The sequence below is a fragment of the Mixophyes fleayi genome, chromosome 12 (genome assembly GCF_038048845.1).
Source record: "Mixophyes fleayi isolate aMixFle1 chromosome 12, aMixFle1.hap1, whole genome shotgun sequence".
Lineage (NCBI taxonomy): Eukaryota > Metazoa > Chordata > Amphibia > Anura > Limnodynastidae > Mixophyes > Mixophyes fleayi.
The window spans coordinates 23,144,714-23,162,296 of NC_134413.1; the positions used below are offsets into that span (position 1 = coordinate 23,144,714).

The 17,583-nt window shown below is 40.7% G+C and overlaps 1 protein-coding gene across 2 annotated transcripts in view; it reads left to right on the top strand.

The window, feature by feature from the left end:
• Positions 1 to 17,583, top strand: part of RTN1 (reticulon 1) — a 161,637-nt gene that overhangs the window by 133,341 nt on the left and 10,713 nt on the right. The window contains exon 1 of one of the 2 annotated variants that reach the window (XM_075192433.1): positions 6,538 to 6,775. The exons of the other annotated variant lie outside the window; for it this stretch is intronic. Coding sequence (XP_075048534.1) covers positions 6,715 to 6,775 — 61 coding nt within the window. The 5' untranslated portion in view covers positions 6,538 to 6,714. Of the gene's footprint in view, positions 1 to 6,537; positions 6,776 to 17,583 lie in introns of those variants that run through there. 2 annotated transcript variants of the gene reach the window in all.

Consider the following 17,583-nt stretch of genomic DNA (forward strand, 5'->3'; position numbering starts at 1 on the left):
TAAAATACCTTGGTTAGGACATTGGCTGTTGATTGATAACTTAATAAAATTGAGGTTATTCAAAATTGGCCCAAACCTGTAAACAAGAGATAAGTAAGAGCCATTTTAGGGATTATGGAATATTATTTGAGGTTTATAGGTAATCCTGCAACCTTAGCTGTCCCTTTGACTGATCTTACCAAGGGAAAACAATGGTTCATGGTAAAGTGGAGTCATGAAACGGAAAAGGCTTTTCAGGTTTTAAAACTGTCTTTGTGTACTCAGCCAGTGATGGTAATACCAGACATTAAGGAGGAATTTATAGTGCAGACAGGTGCCTCAGGTATAGGTACAATTCCCTCACACATAAAGAGGGACTATATATAAGTCCTCTCTGCAGCTCTGAATGGTTTAACTGGCTGGTTTACAACGTGGGCTTTTCTGAAAGGAAGGTCTCAGACAGTGCTGCTCCTTTTGTGTGTGCCTAGACTCCATCTTCCTGGTTGGCTGGCCAGGGGGCAGGTTCCACTAAGCTGATGAGCTGATGGGTAGAGCGTACCTGAAGCATGGTGCCCTCCAGCCATGCTGACCGCATTCTAGCGTCACTGGCCACATGCTGCATAAACTGTACCCATCTCTGTATCTGTATTGTCTGTGTGCAGAGAAACACACACTGCCTGCGCAGGTAAGGTGCAGTGTGTCAGGTCACAGATACAATCCCCCATACCCTGTTGCTTCCAAACTTCTCTCTCTCTCCTCCTCCCTTTGGACCCCCTCTCCCTCCCACTGCAGTATCCACTCCCTTGATTTGGTCTTTTCACACTTTGGTACTGTTTCCGACTTCGTTCATTCACCTTTTCTTCTCTTTGACCACCATTGCACCTCTTTTAGTATCTCTTAGACCCCTTTCACCTTCCCCATCCTCTACCATTACCCTCACCAGGCATAATCTTGACACCATTGATCCTACCACGGTTTCCTCTTTCCTGGTCTCACTCCACTCCTCCCTCACCACTCACTCTTACCCCGATGAGGCAGTCGCCTTCTATAATCACACACAACAGCACTTGACTGTCGTCCTGGCGGTCACCATGAAGCTTCTTCGGTCCCCGCCTCAATCGTGGCACTCAAAACTTACCTACTATCTTCAAAAATGCTCCCGCAGTGCAGAACAAATCTGGAGAAAGTCACACACTCATGCTGACTTCCACAACTTCAAGTTCATAAGTGATTATTACAGTCCTGCCCTATCACTCTCTAAACGATATATCTTTAAGGTTCTCATTTCCTCCCAATCCTCCAACTTCATTGCTTTTTTGCCACCATCAATGCCCTCACTTCGCCTCCAAAATTGAGTCAAGATGTCATGACATCATATGCACCCTCTCTCTTGAGGTCTGCTCCCACTTTGCCCATCTCCTCAACCTAACCCTTTCCTCTGGAATCATACCCTCCTTCTGTAAATATGCTGTTGTCTCCTACATACTCTAGAAACCATGTCTCTCTCTCTAATTACCGCCCTATTTCCCTCCTTCCTTTTACCTCCATACTTCTCAGACAGGTTGTCTACATCCGTCTCACCTCCTTTCTCTCCTGTCTCTCACTACTTGACCTACTCCAATCCAGTTTTTGCCCCCTCCACTGCACAGAAACTGCCCTTACTAAGGTCACTAATGACCTTCTCTTCACTAAATCCAAAGGACACTTCTCCCTTCTTTTCCTTCTCAACCTCTCTGATGTCTTTAATACTGTTGACCACTCCCTCCTTTTGCAAACTCTAAATTCTCTAGGCCTCTGTAACACTGTCCTCTCTTTGTTTTCCATCTACCTCACCAACTGCTCCTTTTCAGTCTCTACACATGACTCCACATCATGACTCCCCTCTTCTCTTACCTGTTGGAGTTCCCAGGGTTCCTTTATTGGCCCCCTGCTCTTCTCACTCTTCACCTCCTCCCTTGACTTATTCATCCGCTCCTTTGGCCTCCAGTATCACCTCTGTGCTGATGATACTCTAATCTATCTTTCATCTCCCCGTCTCACCCATCAATCATATTCCCCGCCCAACGTCCACCCTTCCGTCATCCAACTTTCCCCGCACACTCACCCAACCACTTCCTTGTTCACGCACCAATCAAACATTACCCTGGTATACATAAACCATGTATTCCCCATTACACCCACTCCTTGAGAAAGTCCTTACACTGGACGAAACGCGTCGGAGGTAACGAACAGATCACCCCATTGCGTGTTATTCCTTGCTGAATTTCCTGTACCTATATTTAAGTGCATGTGATTCATATTTGAATAAACCTGTCAGCACTTCACTATGTGAGTTCTCTTCTCTTGAGCGACTCCTTCCGCACACGTGCGGTACGCGCCCATCGGGATCCAGCAGACGGACCGCGAACACCCAGCGCCAGCACGCACGCCGCCCGCCAAGTCAGAGTTACCTGTCTGACCCACGCTGACACCAGCGCCTGACAGACGCTTCCACCGCACTGCTGCTGACCGCGATTAGACCACACACAAGACCAGGATCAGCAACTGCTATGGTAGTTTGAGGCACACCCACTACCGTATCAAGGTAATTGCATAAGATCGCTACATTGCACAGAACTGTTGCCTGGCTACACCATTACCACTACTGCAGCGTGTATATTGTTGACACATCCTCTGCATACCACATCCTTGGAGGCATTATTGCCCACACAGCCTAAGTCGCCCAGGACTGAAACCATAGCTGTAGAGACTTCATATCCATCATCCTTCAGTGATATCCATTTGCTTGTATATGCTGTCTACCATTATTTAGTGTTTGGTGTTTGTATTGCATTGTATTGCTGTTACAATTGTTACATTTGTCACCCCGCTTGTAACATAATTGCCCACTTGCCCTTCTACCACCACACCCCCTATTTGGCTGCCTCTCCGCCATACCCTTCCGCGCAGCAACGTTCACTCACCACACTTGCTGATACCCATTGATGTACTAGAGCGCCAGGAAAACCCCCCATTCTTAACCCGCTTGAGTAGTTGGAGCCATAGGGGAGAAGTGATATGGGGCGGGAGTTAGTAAAAGAGGTGGAGTCAAGATTGTTTTTTTTAAGAATATGGGAGATAAAGGCGTGTTTAAAGGAAGAGGGGACAATGCCAGTGGAGAGTGACAGATTAAAGAGGTTTGCAAGGTGGGAACAGGCAGTGGGGTAGAGAGAGAGCGAAGGACGTGAGAAGGGATGGATTCCAGGTGGCAGGTAGAAGGGGGAGAGGAAAAAATGAGGGAGTGGACTTCATCACCCGATGTAGGGAGGAAGGTGGAACGATGATGGTGGCTGGAGGTTGAGGAGAGGAGGAGATGTCAAGTCCTCAATTTTAGAGGAGAAAAAGGAGGCAGAGTGGCAGAGAGGGAGAGCAGGATGGGGGGGAGTTGAATGTGGCAAAGAGGCGGTGGAGATTGGAGGATTGAGAAGAAATGAAGGACTTAAAGAAGGATTGTTTAGCAAAGGAGAGGGTGGAACTGTAGGAGGAGAGGATAAATTTAAAGTGAAGGAAATCGGCCAGGTAGCAAGATTTCCTCCAGAGGCGTTCAGCAGCGCGAGTGCACTTCTGAAGGAAGTGCTGCCTATAGCCTACAGAATTTAATTTAAACTCCTCACACTCACCTTCAAAGCTCTCAATCATTCCTCCCCCTTACATCTCCAACCTCATCTCTACCTACACTCCTCACCACCAATGACAGCCGCCTCACTACTTCACTGATCACATCTTCCCATTCCCGCCTCCAGGACTTTGCCTGGGCTGCTCCCCAGCTGTGAATGATCCTCCCACGCTCCATCAGCTTAACCTCTACTCTCAAAGGCTCCAAATGTGCCCTTAAGACTCATTTCTTTATTGAAGCCTATCAGTCTTCCTCCTATCTCCCTTTCCCCAGCTTCCATCCCCACTCCCCCAGTCGGTTCCACCCTACTTGTGTCTCCCTCTTTCCTTTAGGATGTAAGCTTTCACGAGCAGGGCTCTCTTTCCTTGTGTTCTCCTTCTACTATTCCATCACCCTCTGTACCTCTTGGCCTGCTACCCTAGCCCTGTTTTTTAAGCTTAAGCCTACTTCTCGCTGATTACTCTCAATCACTGTCCCACATATAGTTTGATCTACTTTACAGTTTTACCTGTATTTTTATTCATTCAGTATGTTTGGTCTTTGTATTTTTTTTCTTCATGTATCATATTATGTGTTATGGATCACTGCTTTCTGTATATGTCATGTATGGCGCTGTGTACCCATTGATGCACCTTATAAATAGAAGATAATAATAATAACTCTGTCACAATGCTCCTCCTTTGGAGCTCTGCCCCCTCCCACTGATAAATACAAAAGCTCTTCACTGCCCAGCAGGTGCACCCATGGTGAACACTCTCAATGCAAGCCCCGCCTCTTCCCAATCTCCTCCCACCACCCTACAAGTGACTTGGTCCTTTAGCTGCTGTTGAGCCAGCAGTGTTTGTTTATCCTACCCTCAAATGCTCTGCTAGCACAGCAACTGTGCTAGCAGCTTGAAACAAAATGGGGAGAAGAAGTGCCGGTATATCATATCATACCTGCACATACCACCCCTCTTCGAACACTGTACTGTATAATATAGTCCAAAGTAGGAATGGGGAGTTGTTGATATTCTGGGTGCTCTGCTGTAGCGCTCACTGTCTGCTAAAAGGTTTATTTTGTGTAGTCGGTAATAAGGTTTAAAGTTTGGGTTGTGTAGAGTTTATTAAATCCAATGCATTTTAACCCTCACATTGGGGGCTTCTTCAGTTCAAGGGGTATATTTACTAAATTGCGGGTTTGAAAAAGTGGAGATGTTGCCTATAGCAACCAATCAGATTCTAGTTATCATTTATTTAGTGCTTTCCACAAAATGACAGCTAGAATCTGATTGGTTGCTATAGGCAACATCTCCACTTTTTCAAACCTGCAGTTTAGTAAATCTAGTCCCAAGTGTGTTTGCTTGCCAGCGAGACAGCACCTAGAGACTTGGCCAATCCTTAAAGTCCAAAGCGATGTGAAAAATTCAAACTCTTAGGTGCCTATTTATTTATAATAATTTACAGGGCTTTTTGCCCTGTAAAGTATTATCTGTCATCGTGACAATGACAGATGACCCCCTCAGGGCAATTTACTAATAAAGTCATGTCGGGACAGTGCGTCCGATTGGAGGCTGTCCCAGCGATGACTTTTTTCTACTGAAGACTCCAGGTTCGGACCCAGAGCCTTTACTGCACATGTGCGACCTAGGATAGCACATGTGCAGTTGCCATTTCCGAAAAATAACACAGGGGAGAGCAGCAACATTGTCAGAGAGGGTTCCAAAGACCCCTTTCCTGCGATGCTTCCCTCCATAGGATTCAATGGCTAATGTCATCTTTAGATGGCATTAGTCATCGGGATCAAGCTCTGAAAAGCTAAGCTTGGTTTAGGGCTTCATAAATATGCCCCTTAATCAACTAACTGCATGTTGTATTCACCTTGTCTATTACATGTTAAGTAAAAGCTTATAAGTAACACTGTGTTTTTCCATTGTATCATTTTACACACTGATGGTACAACCCTAAACATTACAAATGTATAATATTTGTACATTGGAAGATCCTTTGTAACTCTTAATGACCCCCAGGGTGCTTTGAAAATGATCTCATTCTTTAATTAGGACTTTATTTTTATATTTACACAAATTTTGTATTTTCATATTGTGTGCACATTTTCAGTATAAACTGTACATCGTTTTGTACATTATTTCACATGCAAATTAATGATTGAGATAAAAATTAAAAATCATGTATATTTCTGCATGAAGTTCACTATTATAGCTATGAAGTAGGCCAGTTCCCAAATATTTATGGTTACAGTTTATAATCTTCATTTGAGATGTCTAAATTGAAAGTAGGTTTGACATAGTATAGTACGTAGTTAAAAATGTATCCATACTTTCTCCCAACAGCACAAGTAGATTATACAATGTATCTGTATATAATATATATATATATATATATACACACACACTATATATATATACATAGATGGATACATATATACAATTTTCTGCACAGTATTACTTGGAAAGCATATTTGCAACATATACAGATTATTACAGCAATAACAAACAATCTTGCTATACTTAAATAATTTATTTTAAGCCAGAGTCTGTTTATACTACAAGCATTGTACATTATGATACTTCTATATAGGGATATTTTTGAGCTACATAGTATATACAGAAGAGAGCAGATCCACCAAGGTATTGAATAAAGCAGGGGTGCGATGGAATAAAACAGACCTAGTAAATCTGAAACTGAATTGATAGAACTCTACATCATGTCTGCATTATGCATATACACAGATGGAATTATATATACTGGCATATTTGTGATGTAAAACCTCTGTCTATCATGGATATTCTATACCGTAAAGGCTCCTAAGCAAATGCTTTTCAGTTCAAAGGCAACTGTGCATCCCTTTTGTAATGATACAACCTCGAGGCACATCACATCACCATGCTGATTTGCTGCAGTGAGGACTGCAGCGTCTATAGACTGCCCTCCCCCTTCTCTCTGTTCTGCTTAGAGCATCAGTCTGTAGCTGGTGCATGTAAGCAGCTCTGATACCCTCACCTATACATGCTTTGGAATGCTGTAACGACAATACTGTGCCTCTGAAGAAAGCACTAGTGATTCTCCAGCCCCACAACCATGCAGGCCACCGCCGACTCAACCAGGATGGAATGTTTCTGGAGCAACTGGAAATGCCAGGGTAATATTCACAGGAACGTTAGTGATGCATGGTACAAAGACTGACAGAGAATGCATGTCTGAGCCAAATATACATCCATTTTGTTCCATTCACCTGTTTATTTCCTGCTTTATTACATTTTCCATTTTATTATTGTCTTCTGCCATTGCAATAATGCATTTTACATTTTACCCTTTATAAGACATTATGTCACTCCTTAAGCTTAGAAAATACAGAGGTTTCATACATGCAGTTGTCTTGTCTTTTCATATTCTGTCTATTACTGCATTAATGTATACATTTTATTCTAGTATCAGACAATACTATGCTTGTGCAGTATATATTTGTAGACACAATGCCCTTTGCTTATATTAAAGGGACTCCTTTCCAGGGGGACACACCCATTATAATATCCCTGTCTGCTAGCTACACAAAGAAAACCCATTTTAGACCAGACAGTCACCATGATGTTTAAAAAAGGGTAACGCAGGGTGACAATGACATTTTTTAGACATTATTGTTTTATGACAGCAAGCTGACTGAATGAATACATTTCTCATAATATGCTAGTTTGGGGTTTAGTTACACATGTGATAGGATTCCATTTGCTAATAGTGTTCATTTTAGGTGAAGCTGAGGGTTTAATTGAATGAAATGATTCTTATTATGAGACCTGGGTGTGGCTTGTCAAGCTTCCCCACTGTCTGCTGTTCAGCCATATTTTCCAGCATTACGTCTCGCCTGCATCCTTTGTTGTACTAGAAAATCGGTGCCTGGCTCTGCTGAGCTTGGAAGTGAATGTCTAATTCATGACACAAATCTGCAATTTGCAATCTGCAATTTTTAGATTTACTGCCTCATCAGTGTGCCTCTATATTTCTGCCAAAACAGGTCATTAAAAATTCATTCATATGATATATGTAATTATGTATGCATTCCTAAAATATCTAAAGATCTGTTTGTATAGAATTATCTTTTTGTATGGAGAGGAGCAGTCGTTTCTGTCATTATAAACCAATATATGTTTATTACGCCTGTTTTGTTTAGTACGGTGACTTGTAGTCCTGGTAGCCATGGTTACTAAACTCCTTCCTATCTTAGCTCTGTAGTGATGAGGCAATTAACCCTTTCCTTGCTGCTAAGGCCTAACCCAGGGTAAAAAGATGGCTTGCAGGCCCTGTCAGTCTTACATCGGAGCAGAGGTTGATGCAATTTGAGGATAAATTTTACATGTTTTACCGCCTTCCACTATTTTCAGATGTATATTTTTTTTAGTTATTTTTTCTCCCATTGGATTTTATTGTATCTCTCTACACCTACTGGTTTCTACAGCCTTTTGCATTGAATGAAATATACAAAGCAACACACAATGTGAAATTCACTAATATTTTGGTTTGTCAGTTTTATCTATGTGCTTAATCTGCCATTCTAGAATGTACTGGAACTCCACTCCTACCAATATTTTAACACTGAGTATACTGTAGACGCGATGACCAATACCCATGTGCGTTTGAGGCCTTATGACTGCAATCTGGTAATATGTAAAGAATCATATAATATCATATGACATATATCATAACGATAATCATAGATTTGCACTACAATGAAATTTGCATTGTAAATATTTTAGATTTGGGTCTTTTTTTGAATATTTGTGATCCTGCGCTGGAGACCCAGTCTGTAATACACAGTCTATAATAATCAGATAATACTTCTTCATGAACCCCTATTAATGACAGGCCACACCCATCCTCAATGACAAAATGGCCTCTTCAGGTTTCCTTAACAGGTTATAGCCGAGTGCTTTCTTGAATCATTATGTAGGAAGTCAATCATGAAAACAATGTTTTTATGTAAATAAAATATTTTGTGTGAATAAAATATAAATATTATGGGAAATATTTTATCATGAATCAGTGGGAAATGGGACATATAGAAAATGCAGAGGCTGATACATGTGACTCAAATAAAGAGGCGATCATTTACTAGGTACGTTACTGCAAGATAATTCAAGCTAAATGATTTATTCATAATTCAGATGAGTGTGATAAGAATACGTCCTAGTTTTCTGGTTGCTCCTAATTGGCAGCATTCTATCATGTGATGTCAGGGCCTGGAATTAACTGTCTGTGAGTAGCCTATCAGGGGGTATTTTATAGGAACCATGGAACACCCAGCTGCAAAGTTCTGGTCACATATATATAAGGCTATATGAGGAACCCTGTACTTTCCCTTGGTTACTTTTAAGTGTCACATACAATCAAATCATTGTAGGTTCTTATAAAATGTAAATAAACTGTAAAGCTGGAGTCTGAATTATTGGAAAATACACTTTCTAATGTATAGATTCTCAGTGGTAAAAAGTAGAACTGCCCTGAGAAGGCTGGAACATATGGAAGCAATATATGAATATCTCAATGTAATAGTAACTTAACTACAGAATACAATGTAAAACAGTGGTATTCCTATCCCACATATAAAGTTGTACTTATGAACACACTTTTGCCTAGCTATCATTAAGATTTTAATATTTAGCAAAACAACCTATATATAAATCTAGCCACTTGTTCAAGAGTGTACTACTATTGTAGGTATAACATGTAAAGTTCTTCTTATTCACTCCTCTTTAGTGCTAATAACATAATGGGCAGCATTAACATAATGGGCAGCATAATAGGGCAGCACAGTGGCCTAGTGGTTAGCACGTCTGCCTCACAGCACTGGGGTCATGAGTTCGATTCCCAACCATGGCCTTATCTGTGTGGAGTTTGTATGTTCTCCCTGTGTTTGCGTGGGTTTCCTCCGGGTGCTCCGGTTTCCTCCCACACTCCAAAAACATACTGGTAGGTTAATTGGCTGCAATCAAAAAAAAAATAAAAAAAAATAAAATAAAAAAAAATTTGACCCTAGTCTCTGTCTGTCTCCCTCTCTGTCTGTCTTTGTGTGAGTGTGTGTATATATTAGGGAATTTAGACTGTAAGCTCCAATGGGGCAGGGACTGATGTGAATGAGTTCTCTGTACAGCGCTGCGGAATTAGTGGCGCTATATAAATAAATGATGATGATGATGATGATGATAATGTCATTTATTCAGTCTCTTGATTGTCATCTGGCCACACTCCCACACTGACATGCTGGCAGCTTCTTACCCTTGTACGTAATGGCCTGGGGGTGGCAGTTTGCTATTATGTCACAGTACCAAGATAGTTGGCCCCCGAAGGGGGAGTGCTTAGGGCACCCACAGCCCATGCACCTGCCCTGAGTGAGTGTGATTCGAAGTGGAGACTGGGCTAGTTGTGAGGCTGCACCAGTGTGAGTGGTATAGTTGGGAGTAGGCTAGGCTGCAGTAAAGAGGATTCCAGAGAGTGTTTCATGATTGAGGTATGGTCGACATTCTGATCAGGTGTGGTAGAGAATTCCATGGCTGGGTAACGCTTCGAAAGAAGTCTTGTAGGTGGGAGTAAGAGGTGGTTCTTATAGAGGACGCAAGATGCAGAACAGAGGTGGATCTAATAGGATGTGAGAGAGTATTTGAATTGGATGCTGGAGGATATGAGGAGCCAATGTAAGGATTCATATAGTGATAGAGCAGATGTAGAGCTGTGAGTTCAGCCTTGTTGCTGCATTTAGGATGGATTAAAGCACAGACAGATGGTTGAGGGGAATACCAGATAGGAGGAGAAGTTGAAGCGGGAGATGATAAGCAAGGAAATAACTTATAGGTGCAGGGGGTACAGCTGCTAAGGGGCCTACAGCTGTGGGGTGCCCACCTTCCCTTTTAAAAATCCATGTGTATGTGTGACTTTGTCATCATTGGGTGATACACGTTGGCCCTTTTTTTTGGACTGGGGCCCATAAATGTCGATTTGATAACGAGCATGGATAAGAGTTTTGGGTGCACTTGGGTAAGAAAGGGGCACACTCTTTATAACATTTCAAAGGTGTAGTCTTTAAGAGACTGCAAGAGAGACTAGATGAGTGAAAAATGGGGTGACTGAGGGAATTGTGGTGTTGATGACAGTGAGGGAGTTTTGAGGGGAGCTGGCGACTCTGGGACGGGGGAAGATGATAGGTCCAAAATCTTAACTAACAATTCTTCTAATAGGACATAACTTCTATATTTTTCAAATTGCATGTAGCAATAGGCACCTAGTTACTTGTAACAGTCTAGACGAATTTCATATTTCTGGCTGGTTATCACAGACAACCACTGACTCTTGTTCAAACCATCGTCTATTCACGCTGGCAGTTATAACTCCCTGAAGTTGAGGATGACGCAGTAGGGGGCGAGGTAGCGCAGGGGTATTGGGCTTAATGGTGGCTTCCATGACAAACAGCATGAAGCTTGTAAACAAAAGATGTAGGTGGGGCTCTGTTAAAATAGTTTGTTGTAGTGATACTATACTAAAAGTTAGAAAATAGACAGCCTTTAAAAATAAAGATTTGTGGTGCCACCTTAGCCTAAGCACAGGATTATTATGGTAAACTACCAAGGTACCACGAGATTCCATAGTAGTTTGTTCTCTAACATGGTAATCCACTGGTGTAGTGGGCAAGAGCCACGTAACTCTTTAAAATGTTCTTTACTGCCAGTTTTAGAAAAATGTACTAACTTCCATCAATTTTTACTTACACATTATTTATGTTCTTCTAAAATGTTTAAAATAGTGGAAAAGTAGTATCTAGAATAGGGAGTCCACAGACCCTCTTCAGACCCAAAACCGTGGATGTGCTGAATGCTATATGGCATTTAGTTATGTTCGAGGTTATCATATTTATTTTTTCTTACAGACATGCAAAAATTCGACTAACGTTTTATTAAATGTCAGTAAATTTGCTGACAACCATATCCCCAAGACACTTTTTTCAGTGCAGAAACATAGTGGTTAATTTCCTAGAGGACTCATTCTCTTCTGGGAATGGAAACCTCTCGTCAGATTTATGGATTTTTGGAAACTCTTATTTGGAACAATTGGCTAACAGGAATTCCTGTTGCAATGAAAGTAGATTTACTGTATGTGGGGTCTTTTATTAATCCCATAATTTACTTATTTGTGTCTGATCTTCTATGCATAAATATGCTCAGCGGAGGATGGTGACTGCCCCGTGGCTTTGCATGACCATAACTCCTTATCACTTACCCAGAGTCCTAAGCAAAAAATGGTCTCTCTCCCTATTCCCATTTCCACTTTAAATATTTTTATTATTATTATTATTATTATTATTAATTTCTTTGTATAGTGCCAGCACCAAAAACAATCTGTATTGTTTTAGGCTAATTCTATTATTCTGAAGGGGATTAAAAAGTAATATTTTTATCATATACAAAAACTATAAAAAATATTCATCCCCTTTGGTATTTTTCAAGTTTTATTTTCTCACATCATGGAATCAAAATTGATTTATTTAGCAATTCTAAACACTCACCAACACAAAATATTATTTCATGTCAAATTAAAAAACAACAACAAATAAACAAAACAAATAAAATGTGAAAACATGCTAAAGGGATTAAAGCCTTTTTATAGCCACTGTATTTGTATACTTTAATTTATTCTGTAATTGCCTTTCTCTTGTAGGATGTTTTCGCATTAAATGTATAAGGTTTTCCCATAGGGGAACATGATTTACATGATTGCAAGCTGCTTCTCTGAATAGTTTTACCAGGATTTTGCCATGTAACACCGCATTTTAGCTCACTATTGGATGTGCCACATTGTTACAATTTCAAACCTCCCAACAGTCCAAATTTAGGGCTCTGTCCCACTGTACTGCCCTGGGATAGATACAACCGATAACCACATTTCCCATAGTTGCCCACATTTTGGTCTAGTGGGGAGGTCCGAGGGACAAGTGTGGGGGGGGGGGGGGCGTGATAAAGTGATTTGCGTCATTACAGGGACTGTGCAAAGAAGCAATTTGCGTCATCCGGGAGTGGGGCCGTAATCATACGATTCACATCATATTGGCCCTATCCACATCGCAAGAAGATTGGATAAGATCCTGGAAGGGTCCACAAAATTTAGGAGTAGGCAAGTATGAATTTCTACCAACATGGTTGCTTGAATGTAATATTTGTCCCAAACATGTTGAACCTCTTTGGACTATCTGAAACCGATTTGGACTATATCTGCTGGAAGTTAGCAAGAATACACTACCTTTTAAAAAACAAGTGACACTGTTATACATGAATATAGTATGTATATTAATAATGCACCTAAATACTGTGTTTTTTTATTAAAGGGCTTATTCAGTCTTAGACAAGCCCATTTTTATCTCCTTCCTCTCTTATTCTATTCCCTGGGACCCGCTGCCATTACCTGAAGCCATGAGCCAGACAGAATAATCTAAAAGTCAGTCACTATGTTCCTCAGCGCAGGATGACTCAATTTGTCCAGGGCAGTTCAATAAATCAGAAAAAAACGTTTAGTCTGATGTGTTGAATTGATCTGGACAGATTGAGTTATCTTGTCTCATAACTTTTTTTTTTTCCGCAAATCAGCATTATAAACAGCTTTATATATCAAAGCGTTATCATACAGCTTGTACATGCTATCTGTGAAAAGAGCTGGTTTGCCTGCAAACCATCATAGATAATTCACGATAAAATAACACAGAAGCATTAGTATAACAGATGTCCCTGGCACCCTTAAAACACAACAGCTCATTGTTTAAAATCTGCTGCTATCCCTTGAAAGCAGGGACAGTTGGCATGGGCTGGATGGCAAATTTTAGCCTTGGGGGCAAGACACAACAACCTATTAGGAGCATTTTAAAGGAAAAAAAATGTAGGTAGCCCAGTCACCAAGCCAAAGGCTGATCGATGCCCCCCAGCCCAGTCAGGTCCTGACAGTTGGCAACTGTGATACACCTATATTTCGTTTAAGCTGTAGAAAGTGGGAGCAACAATGAGTGGATTAAGCCTTATTTTCAGTTGTGATCTTTAATGCAGTTCTTTTACTTTAATTACTCCATACTTGCCAACTTTGGAGATCACCAAAGTTGGCCGTGTATTGGGGACATGGCTAACCACGTCATTAGACCCCGTCCCCTGCTATACAATACTAATTTGGCCTATTATAGCAGGGGGCATGGCCAGGATGACACAATTAGCCCCGCCCCCACCCACTTCAACAATCAAGCGGGCGGGATTCAGGAGGTTGCCCTGCTCCCCCGGGAGTTCGGGAGCTCCCAAAAATGTGTGAGTCTTCCGGACAGTAGGCAACTATGAATTACTCTTGGTACATTCCAAGCAGAACAATAACATGGGAGGCAACTTTCATCTAATTTAATCTTGCCCTTACAGTTTTAATTTTTTACTTTAAACCACTTCAATGGCCAAAGAAGGTCACTGAAGTTTTCTACTGTGAAAAACAAGCATGTGTCTTGAAAATTATTCATGTATGTATTTGTTTTTTTAAGAACTTTATTTATAATTTCCATCGTACAATATATACAAGCGAAATCAGAGCCTAGAAGGCCACAGAAGATGACAATATACAAATCCAGCAGGAACAATAAACCAACCAGATATGGTATACATTTGCAATTAAAGCATACTTGCCAACTTATGGCAGGCGGCATTCGGGAGCTTCCGGGGGGAATGGGAGTGCGGGGGGCGGGGCTCAGAAAATTGTGTCATTTTGGCCCCTCCCCTGTGATGTAATGATGCAAACGTGTAATTTTACAGCGGGGCAAGGCGAAAATGCCGTGATTCTCAAGGAATAGCGGCATTTTGAATTTAATTCTGCCCACTTCACTAGGAAGTGGGCAGATGCGGGAGGCTGCCATACTCTCCCAGGAGTCCGGGAGATCCACCTGGAATCCGGGAGTCTCACGGACATTCCGGGAGAGTTGGCAAGTATGAATTAAAGAAGCGAATAGATTGCACATACAGTTAATTGGCCAGATAAGCGTAAAATAAATCAATATCGCTTAGAAATATGCAGGAGTGTGATGTTTATATTTTTTAAGAGGAGGGGGAGGGGGTATTCATGTATGTTTTAACATAACACATAGCTTACTATTTATCAATGTGGGCCTAGAGAACATAGAAAGACAGATAGGATAGAGGGACTGAGATTCAGGTCAAAAAGATGAATAGTCAGAAATTACATACTGTATATATGCAGTCTACAATAACTTTTTTTCCATCTGCATACAAGGACATTCATTTCTTCAGGTTTCAATGTTGCTTCCATGATAAATATTTTAATAGCATCATTTAGTTAACTAACCATTTTTTGTGGACCATAAAACCCAAAAGTATGAAAAAGAGGAGTTATAGGACAATAGTAAACTAGGTCTTGATGTTGAAAATATATGGGTTTGAGTTATTGTAGAAAGTAAGGCAAAAAAAAAAGGAGTAAATGTTCTCTGGGACAAACCATATTACAATGCAAGGGGCGCAAACTAGTTTATTATTTTGCAAATAAGTTAAATACTTCCTGTTTTTTCATCTAGCACACAAATATGTGATAGCTTTATTTTTACACTGATATTTAAAGTTGATCTAGGACATGCCCTACCCAACTATAAATCTCTCCCCACATTTTAAATTTACTTCCCCCGCCAATGCAACATGGTTTTGCCCAGATACAAAGTTACTCCTTTTTTTTATGCTTTGTTCTTCTTAATGACTCAGGCCCATATATATTTTGTTGACTTTTATACAGCAGAACATGGGTGTTTATGTGTTGAAGACTTTATTTCCCCAAAAGTCTTTTTTTGCTAAGCAATAATTTCCTGATTTCCATTTGTGCGTTGAGTGAGTTAATTTCAAATTGGAAAAGCAATTATAATATTCTGTGTATAAAATATGTTTTAACGAACCCTATTTTAAAATAATTAAATACATTTTTGAATTGTGAATATAGTGAGATATGAATGTACAATAATTTATTATTACTGTGTATTTGTATTCTATTATATATATAATAGAATATTATATTTCCAATTGTTTAATACTCATCGCACAATATAGTAGCTTATGTCTAGGGGCTTGTGGCAAGTGGTGTGTATGACCTCATTGTACATGGAGTATGACATAAGTGCATAGTTGCCAACATTGGCAGCTTGTGTCTCGGGAGGTCCGGGGGGCAGGTGGGTGTGTGGGGCGGGGCTCGAAGAATTGTGCCGTTAGCCCTGCCCCCAATGCTGTCACCACCCTTTTTGACCAATAAAACTAGGGGGCGGGGCCACGATGCGTCCATGATGCCAATAAGCCCCGCCCCCTTCATTTACTTTTCCACAGCCAGTCGGGAATCGGGAGAATTGCCCTCTCTCCCGGGAGTCTGGGAGACTGACCCAGATTTCGGGAGTCTCCCAGATATTCCGGGAGAGTTGGCATATATGCATAAGTGGGGTTGTGGTCAGATTCCAGATAACCGAAAATATAATAGGGGCAGACACAGCACCTTACTTGCTCACAGCCTGTACAGAGATTAAGCAAGGAACCGAACTGAAGATACGTGCGCTGATGATTTGGGGTGTAGGTCTGCTCTGCTCTGCTACACAGAACACTGCAGGATACGTCCAATACGTATGTGGATTATAAATTAGCAAAAGAACGGACAGAAAAAATAAATAAATATTGACTTAATGCCACCTTTTAATAATAAAGGCATTAATGATAAAACAGTTAAAAAGAAAGGTTTTTAAAAAAAAATTCCCTCCATGAAATACATTTATTAAGATAATTTTGATGTCTACTGATTCTGATTGCAAACACATATTATAGCATGCATACGAGACGGTCATCACTAGTAATCAGGACTTAGACTAGCCCTGTGGCTGGAGCAAGAGATACGGCAGAAAAACAAGTAACTTTGAGATGCCAGAGCTTGGTTCAGATGTGGCTGTGTGTGCTTCAGTTTGGCACTCCCTTACTGTAAATTGACTACGGCTAAATGCACCTTTCCCACCCCATTCACTCCCCGAAATCGTAGGCTGTAGTAAGTGTCCTTTGTGTACAAAGGTGTAACGGAAATGGTTGCATTGACTGGTGTATGGTCGGGTTCTAGGTATGCGCAGTAATTTTGCGTACGATACATTCAGAATCGTTAGGAACGTACCTTTATAAAACAGGCATAATGTTTTTATATTAAAATCTACAGTGCTGTTCAGGCAAGTTAGCAAATAAAGTTGCTAAAGTCATTTCAGCAAATAAATCTAAAAACATTGTGAACAAAACATGGTTTTATGGTTTAAAAAAACCCAACAACTTTAAGTAGAGCCGTAAACAAAATAGAAAACAATGCACAGTAAGGGCATTAATCAAAAACAACTGTGCCCAAAGAAAGTTGAGAATAATGATATACATTTTCCCCAATCTAGCGTGGGTTAAAATCACAGACAGAGTGTGATAATGGATCTGAATGCAAGGGACGTCATTTCTGCAGGAGCAGGTACATTAAGTAGGTAACTAATGTGTGGAACCAAACACCCACGGATAAAAAATTTCATTTTGTCCTTGCAGGAAAACAGTTTTCCCTTTGCCAAGTGGAAATTGCCTTTTATTAAACATGTTTCACGTGTAGTGGGAACAAGAGGCATGTGACGTACATGGCAGAATTACTTTTCTTCTCCAATATAATGGAAGCTATTTGCTAACGAATTACAAATGTAAACCAGACTTTCAATTCCCAGTTAAACATGCAGCCAGAACACAAAAGGGCCTATTTATTTATTAATATTACATTTATGTGTAAAATTAGTCATTAAGTCATTAACTTTCATTGTCTAACTTGTTCTAAACAGATGCAAGATAATTGCTGATTAGTTACTGTAGCTCAGAGCAAATTTTGTGGTTAAATCATACCTACCAACTG